The sequence below is a fragment of the Ascaphus truei genome, chromosome 2 (genome assembly GCF_040206685.1).
Source record: "Ascaphus truei isolate aAscTru1 chromosome 2, aAscTru1.hap1, whole genome shotgun sequence".
NCBI classification, from domain to species: domain Eukaryota; kingdom Metazoa; phylum Chordata; class Amphibia; order Anura; family Ascaphidae; genus Ascaphus; species Ascaphus truei.
This window is the reverse complement of record NC_134484.1, coordinates 259,040,756-259,050,904: the sequence shown is the minus strand read 5'-3', so window position 1 is coordinate 259,050,904 and position 10,149 is coordinate 259,040,756. Positions and strand designations below refer to the sequence as shown.

At 41.9% G+C, this 10,149-nt stretch overlaps 1 protein-coding gene across 1 annotated transcript; it reads right to left on the bottom strand.

The window, feature by feature from the left end:
* Window positions 1-444: 444 nt before the first annotated feature.
* On the bottom strand, window positions 445-3,353 carry LOC142488204 (uncharacterized). The gene is made up of 3 exons (XM_075588577.1): window positions 3,077-3,353; window positions 1,604-1,681; window positions 445-1,238 (listed from the first exon to the last, which is right to left on the bottom strand). Exons 1-3 carry the CDS (start codon window positions 3,351-3,353, stop codon window positions 661-663), a joined length of 933 nt encoding a protein of 310 aa, XP_075444692.1. The 3' UTR covers window positions 445-660.
* Window positions 3,354-10,149: the final 6,796 nt, after the last annotated feature.

Below are 10,149 nucleotides of genomic sequence, written 5' to 3'. Positions count from 1 at the left end.
GCAACTGGGTCCTGGTGGACCATTACTGAGCAGATGATTAATACATAAATATTCATAACACCATTCATTAGGACTGTTAACATTTCCAAAACTTCCCGTGTACAATGACATACTGGAATGTTTGGAAACAACAGGTCTTCACCATAAATACAATATTCATTAGATAATCTGAAGTCAACAAAACAAGGCCAAAGACATATTTACTTAATTATAACATTTATTATTTTTTTTCCTTTTGAGAGCGAGTCACAGGCCTGCTTGTTGTCTCTTGGATTTTTCTTTTCCATTTGGCTACGACTTGAGTAACAACAGAGCCACTTTGAGTGGCCTGTGGCACTTCACGGGCAGGGCTTGTGGCCAGTGACTGTTCATGGGCAGGGCTTGTGGGCAGTGACTGTTCACGGGCAGGGCTTGTGGGCAGTGACTGTTCATGGGCAGGGCTTGTGGCCAGTGACTGTTCACGGGCAGGGCTTGTGGCCAGTGACTGTTCAGGGGCAGGGCTTGTGGGCAGTGACTGTTCACGGGCAGGGCTTGTGGGCAGTGACTGATCACGGAAAGGGCTTGTGCCCACTGACACATGTGAGCAAGTTGGTAGACAGTGCACAACTGATGGTTGGTCCGTTTCATGTTTGTTTTTTTTTGTTTGTGTCCAAAAACTGGTCAGTAGTAACTGCTTGTGCTTCTTTGTTTTTGCTGCCTCCTTGTAGGTGTCATCTCCAGATTTTCTACAGATGGCAGCGGTAGGATGTTGTCAGGAACATGCACAGAACTTTCTGCTACTTGACCGGTAACATCCCGACCTGGGGAATGAACATCACATGCATGGGGTGAAAAATGAGCACCATGTAAAGATCCTTCCTGTGATGTGTTGAAGTTGAAATTTGGTACTGTAGTCATTCTCAAGTAATTAGCTTGGGTTTGCTGAACAACTAATGCTTCTAATGACGTGTTTATTTTTTGCATTTGTTTAGGCACTTCAATGAAGACTCTGTGGAGATGTGACAATTGTGATATCGTTTCTTCCTGCAGTGATATCATCCTTTCGTACACTGTCATCAGATCAGAATGGCGACGATTTTCAGCTTCAACAATTTTTCCCTCAGAAGCTACTATTGCATCGTATGTGTTAGTTGATGGACGATTTGGCTGTGTAACTGTTTCAATGGGAACCTCTTCATGGTCACTTGATTGTATTTCTGTGTCTATGGCGGCATCATCATCATCTTCATCATCATGTTCTAAAAATAAATGTACACATTATGAAATGGCATGTTAATCTCTGCTGTTTTACTATGTAATTATACTGTGTCATAAGTAACACCTAACATGTTTCCATACGTTTTATAACGTCACATTAAAAACTACCTTGACTTACGAATAATGTTTGGACTCAGTATGAAATATGAATGAATGAAAAGTTGCCCTAAACTCACAACTCCTACATGATACTTAACATCACAAACACAATACATGTTGTCTTAAACTTCATTTTCACTGACACTAAGTAATCCTATTTAAAGAACATGTGCAAAACAAATAATGAACATGACAACATAACATATAGAAGTGCACATATTATATGGGCACCACCTCATACACTCACCTTCTAGGTGTGTTGAGCTGCATGACCCAGGTGAAGACACTTGTTCCGTCTCAGGTGACACATGTCCTCCAGGGGCAACTATATATAACAATAACATCAGTTGTACATTTACATGTGTAAATATTGAACAAACAGTTATTGTATGTTCTGTATTTATGAGTAACTAACAGCATCAGTTCCTTAACCGAAAATGTGTGTGTGAAAGTGAACATAAATAGTTGTTAGAACAATGTACATGCCTGTGTACTTAGAACTTTTGAGTTCCCCAACATACAACATACTATGTTTCTGCAGTAATGCGTTAGTATAAATTTGTTAAATTTGTACATACAAATCATATGTTGTGTAGTCATATCAGTATCATAATGTACATAACTCTCATGAGATGAACATTCACAATGGTTATCATGAAGGTGGTCATATTGCAAAAAGCTTCGTTTTTGGTAGAGGATATGTGTGGTACATTAATAGAAGCTGTGGCACACCTGAATGTGGCTGTCACTCAACAACACAACACATGCAGTGTGTGATAATGTGTTGTTGATATCAGTTCAACTATAGATATGAGTGAACGAATGTGTGACGTACGGTTTGATAACTAATGACTTGTTGGGGGATTTAGTACCTAGAGTTAAGCTTTCAAATGAATGTGATTACCTTCAGTTTTGCTAGTCAGGTTGTAAGAACGGTATTCCCTTCCCCAAAAACCCTAATCAGGCAGACCTTTCAATTACTTCAAACAGGTGAAAATGGTGTGAACTAAGTTGACCGTAAGATGACCCTGTAATTTGGGTGTGTGCTGAACCCCACCCCCTCTGTTGACGTGTATGCTGTGATGACATATTCATTGCAGCTGCTTTAACACAATGGCAGAGGAGCTAAATAGTCGTCTGCAGTGTGCAAGTTATGAACACAATGACATAACATATGCTACGTGTGTCTCATTATGCTGTCTGTATATGACATCAAGCAAAAATTGACCTTTTCATAAACAACTATACATTTGTTAGTGCAAGTGATGTTTGTAGGCCGTTGCATGCAATATATTCGATGCATGATTAGAATAGGCAGTAATGTCGTGTTTGTAGGAGTAAAATAAATAATATACACATTAATATTATACATATTTATGTTCTGTACCTGTAGCTAGTAATAATTTCTCAATAGCATGTGTTACACATGTGTACTACCCTGTTGTTCCCCATCTTCGCCCACCATCAATTGCTTCCACTGCAGCAATGCATTTTGGGAATTCACATGTAAATGACCACGCAATAGCACGTGGTATATTAGTTACTGCTTTTAGTAGGACTACAACATATATGTCTATTTTGAGATATATACATATACAGAATCAGACATATACATATATAGATGTAGGTATGCTTATATTGTGAAGACAGTATAAAAAGCAGCGGAAATATGTAAAATAACTGTAATCAACGACACGCCTAGTACAGTAATATTTCTCACCTGGTGGAAATTGTGAGGGATAAATTCCAATGTCCCGGTCACCAGCCAAGCCCTCCACGACGACGGGAAGTAATTTTCCCCGAAGCAGCTCCTCCAATGGAGTTAATATCAGACGTTGTGGTGGCGGGCCACCTCCAGTGCCAGAAGCATGCACGCGTTGGTCTTGTATTTTCTTTTTCAATTTTGACCGAATATCGTCAAATCTTTTGCGACAATTCCCCTTGTCCCTGACACGATTCCCACACGCATTGACACCAATTTTTATTGTGTCCCACATTTCATTTTTGCTTGATGAACTTGTCCGCGCTTGAAATACAAACAAAATATATGACGTTAATTCATAATAATAGAAGCACCAGTTTCCTACACTGCTAGCTGTTCCAAGAGATAGCAAACATGCTGTTTTAGGTGTAATATGTGAAGCACATGAGCATTCACTACTAAACCTAGACATGTAAGCAAGCTTGCATTAATATTGTAAGCAGTTATCGCAAATTGAACGCCTGTGTTTAGTTGTCCTTGTAACGCATGATAAAAAGCTGTGTTTCCACAATAATTAACATAGACAGATATTCTGTACCCATCTTTGCATATTAACAAAACTCACATGACCTAGGATCACATGTATTTGAAGAATAAATGGAAAGGTACACTTACCTACTAAATGTCCATAGAGACTGTCATAGTGCTCCAGAATCCCAGTGACAAGAGCCCTATTTTCCTGGTCATTGAAGCGAGGATTACGTGGCTTCTCCACACGTTTCTTCCAAGCAGGTTTAGGCTCAGAGCTTGGCTGCTGCTGACTGGACTCTCCTTGTTCCAATGGAAGAGACTCCAAAAGCTGGCCACCAGCAAGCACGCCACCACCAGACACCCCATCAGCAACTGAGCCACCAGCAGCACTCCCACTCCCACCAACAGCACTCGCACTCCTAGCACCAGCACTCCCACTCCCAGCAACAGCACTCCCAATCCCAGAAACAGCACTCGCAGCAACAGCACTCCCACTCCCAGAAACAGCACTCCCACTCCCAACAACAGCACTCGCACTCCCAGCAACAGCACTCACACTCCCAGCAACATCACTCCCACTCCCAGCAACAGCACTCACACTCCTAGCAACATCACTCCCCTGAACAGTACGTTCACTCTGACGCGTACTCGCACGAGTAGCACTACCACTCACACCAGCATCACTCTTCCCACGCTTTGCGGGCATACTTACAGCACTCACAAAAAACAGAAAACAAATGTACAGCCAATCACACGAAACACTTCCACATAGAAAACAAGACAAAGATGTAAACAAAACAACAAAGGACAAAGCTTTCACAATACACAACAAGTCTCTCAGTCAATATGCAAATATTAAATCGCCCAGCTCTGTGCGTCTCTCTCTCTCTCACTCCCAACAACACAGAGAAAGATTAACAGTACACGTTGCCTTTAAATATGGCGCGCTATCCAATACATGCTGGCTTCACCTGATTCAGCAAGATTTTTGATTGGCGAACGTAACAGCACCCCACCACGCACGCCGATACACCTGTGTGTGATCGGCAAATCATCGTGAGAGTGGGCGGATTTGTTTTCGTCTTGATTTTGAAGGGATTCGGCACTTACTGCATACGGAGAGGGAAAATCGCCAATAACATGCCTAATCGGTAAGCTTGCCGATTTCACATATTCGTCGCTTACTGCATGAGGCCCATAGTGCTCAAACTTTGGTATACAGACAAACCACATTTATCCCACAAAGGATATTAAAAAGGATAAATAAATATCCATAATAATGCAGATAGTGATAAATCTCATATGGGGATCTATAGCCCCGAACCATAAATAACCTATGTCAGATATACCTATGTCAGACAGTGACGTCAGAGGTGGGCGGAGAGGGATCGAAATGCCCGTGATCCATACTGATGGCTGAGAAGCAGCTCCTGGAGATACATGGGCGGAGAACAGAAGAGTTCCCGGCTGGTGATACGCTCACATCTGTGACGTGGTTCGTGACGTCAGATGTGGGTGGGGCGAGAGCGGGACGCCGAGGTTTCCAATCACTAATTGTAATTCGCCCTATATTAGCAAGAGACAACACAGACACTCTTTGACAAAGTGCCTCCGGCACGAAACGCATCAGAGGATTGTGATGATAATGTTTTTTCTTAGGCATCATGCCTGAATAAATTTTTTTTCTTTTTAAACCCGCCTCCAGTTCAAATTGTTTTGCAGTGCTTGCCCCCTTTTTTCCTATCTTCTCTGCGTACTGTGGGAGCGATGAACACCTTCTGGAACGGATGTCATCAAGGTCTGTTTGCCTTCTATCAAGATCAGTGAGTACGTTCCTTTTTATGATTGCTGGAACGTGGCTAGTGCTTCTCAGGACATTGTGCAGTTTAAGAGGATTTATAGGAGGCGGGTAAGGGATTGTGATGTGCTAGGGGAGTGCTTTATACCAGCATTGTTACTGTTACTGTTCCCCTTATTGTTTTTCCCCCTCCTCCATCCCCTATTGACACTGCCACCTGACTGGATTAGCATCATTCTGGGGCCACTACACAGCTATATATGGATTATAATTCATCCGTTCCATTTTGTTTGAATTATCTATTATACCCAAACTGATTACACCACACGGAGGAATTTTGGTAGCACCCCGGGGGGATTTATCCCCATTACCTTTCTACTTTCTCTGTATGTTCTTCCTACTTACCTTTAAGATTATGAGCTCTTCGGGGTCGGGACCCCTTTTCCTTAGTGTCCATTTTATGTCTGAAGCACTTCTTTCCATTATGTGTTTTTTGTATTATTTGTTATTTATATATTGTCACGTGTAGGAAAAAAAGCACAAGTGAGCACCAAGGTAAGAGTATGATGGTATAATATGACAACAATAATAAAAAACTTACATATGAGTAAAACTTAATTCATATTCAGGTCTGAGCGATATCCTCGTCTCTTAGGCTTCACCTTGGATCAGGCAAGGGGGCAAAGTCCAATTCTTATCGGGTATCAGTTCCGCGCGCTGGGGCTGTCTTCGTTGCAGTCACTGCAATAGCACCTCTGCGTGTGTCGGCGTGGTGTGTAGCGCAAGTGCGCATGTGTGGAAATAAAGCCCCTATAGCTGTCCGTCGATGCCAGTTAGTTTGAGGGATCGCAGACCGGAATGGATACACTTAGTGTATGCCAGCCACCAAGATTAAAGTAGGCTGGTTACACAATTCGCGATGCGTTTCATTAAGCAAGTAAACTTCATCAGGCAATAACCTGGGCAACTATGAGGGGTCCTTTATATGCCATTCAAGCTACATCATTGGTTGTTCCTGTAATGATGCAAACCAATCATGGGGCTGGAGGGGGTGAATACATAGATTTTAAACACTCCACTTTGTTGTCTTTAATTAATCTGCAATATTAATGATTGCAGTAATTGGATGGTAACCCTTTGGATAGTAATTGATGATATTGATTTCCAAAGGTTGCAATCTAATGGCAAAATGAAATGTCAAATTGATCAGATATAGATATATAATATCGCACTCTTAGGTGTCCATAGTGGTCAAGTGTAAAAAGATAAAAAATAATCATATATAATGATAAGAACAACATAGTAAAAAACATCTGAAAAACATAACAAATATACATATAACACATATACATAAGGAGGGAGGGGGGGGGGAAAGAAGAAAGAAAAAAGGAGAAAGGGAGAAAAGGGGGAAAAAGGTGGGCAAGAAAAATGGAACAATAAAGTGCAAAAAAGATTACAAAAGTGTCGCCTAAAGATCCAAAACTATAAGGATCTACACATAGATTAAATGACAGGTTTCAAATATATAAAATTACTTTGCTGGGATATTTATCTCAAAAATTGAGTCAGTTCTACATAATCATTTAACCCCCCAGGGTATTTGGTTTGAAGGTTGAATATCCCGAACTGTTCTCTTTTAGCAATCTGAAGGTCTTTGTCACCAGCTCTAATACTGGTCACTATATGTTCAATACCCAATACAGTTGTAAATAAAACTCGTGTTCAAAAAGAAAATAATTGTGTTTCAATATAAATTCAATAGAATCGTGAATAAAGCTACGGTTAGAAAGTGGTAAAGTGCCGTGTAGTTCTAAAAAGTGATCTATAGCGTCCAAACCCCCCTTATGTGGAATAGACGTATAGAGTGCTTGAACATCAAGAGTAGCCAATTGATATGTGTTTTTCCAAACAAACTCAGCAAGAATAGTGAGGAGAGAAGTTTTGTCTAGTAAATGTGATAGTAAAGAGGGTACTAGTGGTTGTAAAAAAGAATCAACATAGGACGAAAGGTTAGCAGTAAGTGAATTAATCCCTAAATAATAGGACGCCACGGGGGATTAGTGAGTGATTTGTGAATTTTAGGTAAGTGATACATAATGGGGATGGTGGGAGCCGCACAACACAGGTAATCAAATTCATGTTTGGTAAGAACATTTAATTGATGTGCAGATTTAAGCATTTTTTTTTTTTGAGATTTGATTGATATTGAACTGATAATTTGCAATATGATATGGGGTCCGACAGTAATCTGGTAGCCTCTAAACAGTAGTCTACTCTGTTTTGAAGTATGATTCCCCCATCCTTATCTGCTTCACGTACAACTGTATTTAGATCTAATTATAATACTTTCAAAGTTTGTTTCTCCTGAGCAGTAAGGTTGTTGTTATGGCTCATTTGAATTGCCTTAGATTGACCAAGATATTGACATTTATTTTCCACTAGTCTGTTGAAAATTTCAATGTAATGACCTCTCGAATGATAGGGGTGAAAAGTAGAATTGGGTTTGAATAAAGATATAAATACATACTGTGATGCCCACATCATGTTGCAGTCTCTTTTGTCCCAATTTAAGGCCGGAAACAATGTATTTTATATGCAGGGATTTATTTACAGGGATTAAATCATACAACCGTCTCTTTAAGAAAACCAAATAATAAAATCAAATCCTATTCCCGTTAAAGAAACTTACTGACTTTTCTTCAGCCCTCTCTAAAGGCCGCTGGCCAACTATACTGGTTCCCAGCTAAAACATGCCATGGCAAATGCAACAATCTATGCAGTCTTTGCACACGGCAATAACAAAAGGTTTTTGCTTATCTGATTGTAAGTCCTCCGGAGCAGACGTCCTTGCTTCAGAACAGGCCATGCATCCTTTCCTTCTTAGGGGAACTAGGCCCCACCTGAGCCCAGAGAAACTCCTTGTAGGTCCTTCTGTGACCAGCTTCCACAGCTGGGGACCACTCCTATCTCCCCCCCTTCTCTGGGGAAAACAGTCTCCCAGCAAAGCAGCTTCAGTCTGTCTTTTAAACCACTTCCTTGTTAAGTTCATTCAGAGCAGGCTGATTAGCTTCAGCTGCTGCTTTTTTCTAAGTAAGGTTTAACTCTATGTGCAGAAAAAGTCCTATAGCTTCCCTATTCAACCCCTAGAGGACAGTGATGGTATCACAATACATACATACATTCTACCCTGGAGCGATCATCCTACCAAAATTTCTCCAAGAATAAACCGGCAAATCATCTAGGAAATCACAAAGAACCCCAGAGTAACAGCCAACGATCTGCAGGGCACTCACCTTGGCTAATTTGAGTGTTCATGACTCAATTATCAGAAAAAGGACTAAACAAGAATTTTGTTCATGGAAGGATAGCAAGGAGAAAATCATTCCTCTCTAATCAGAACATTGCTGCCCATTTGAAATTCATCAAAGAGCACACTTCTGGAACAATGGGCCTCATGCAGTAAGGCCCGATAAAATCTTTTCACCAAGTGTGGCGGATAGGTGGGGGATCGGCCTTTTTTTGGCAATTTGCCCTCGCAGTATTCAGTAAGGGCCGAATCCTTCCGATCCCTGCCGAAGCACTGCGAAAGCAAAGCTGCCGATGAGCCTGTGCCGATACAGGCTGGCTCCCGATAAGCCTTCCGATAGGCCTTGTTTGCCGATAGATGTTTGCAGCAGAGAGAGACAAGCTGCTCTCTCAGCGCAAACATCGGCAACAAATAAAGTATTTTTAAACAACTTTTATTCATAGTGTACATGTGCAGGGGGTCTCCGGAGTTGAACCGCATTGGTTTCAGGTCGGGGGACCCCCTGCTCCCCGAGATACAGGCCCCTCTATGAGGTGCCGGTATCCCTCTGCATTTAAAGGTCCCGATCACGTGACCGCGGCATGTACACAAAGCAGAGGGATACCGGCACCCCCTAAAGGGGCCTGTATCTCGGGAAGCAGGGGGTCCCCGGACTTAAAACAAAAACGCTTCAGCTCCGGAGACCCTCTGCACATCTACGCTATGAGTAAAACACACACATCAATAAAGACTCGTTCCTTACCTTACAGGGTATCTGCTACGGTAGCGAAGCAGCATTAATATTTATTTAATAATACTGTACAGTGAGCAGGGGGTCCCCCGAGCTGAACCGAATCACTTTGTGGACCAGGGACCCCCTGCTTCCCGAGTTACAGGCCCCGGAATGTGTCATCGGGTGGCAGTGTCGCCGCCATATTTATAGCGTCCCATTTGCGACGTGCCCGCTATAAATATGGCGGCGACACTGTAACCGATGCCCCAAACCGGGGCCTGTAATTCGGGAAGCAGGGGGTCTCTGAGACACAAATTAATGCGGTTCAGCTCAGGGGGCCCCCTGCTTCCGCACAATATTATAAAAATACATAAATGCTGATTCATTACCATAGCGGATAGCCGCTAAGGCAATGAAGGGGTTAAGGCAGAATAGCATGTTTATTGGGGACATTTGCCCCCAATAAACATTGCAATACACAACATACACCCCTTGTGTATGTAAAATACATAAATAACAATAAATACATTAAATACATATAGTACTCACCACCCATGTCCGGCTGCCACGATGAAGGCCATCCTCATCTTCATCCTTCCCATGCCCCACCCGCTTCTGCAAAACAGACACAATAATTAAAACATCCAATGTAATGTCCCCTAACCCCTTAATCACCATAGCGGTTATTAACTGCTACAGTCATTAAGGGGTTAACCCACCATCACCCACATACCCTCCCCCAC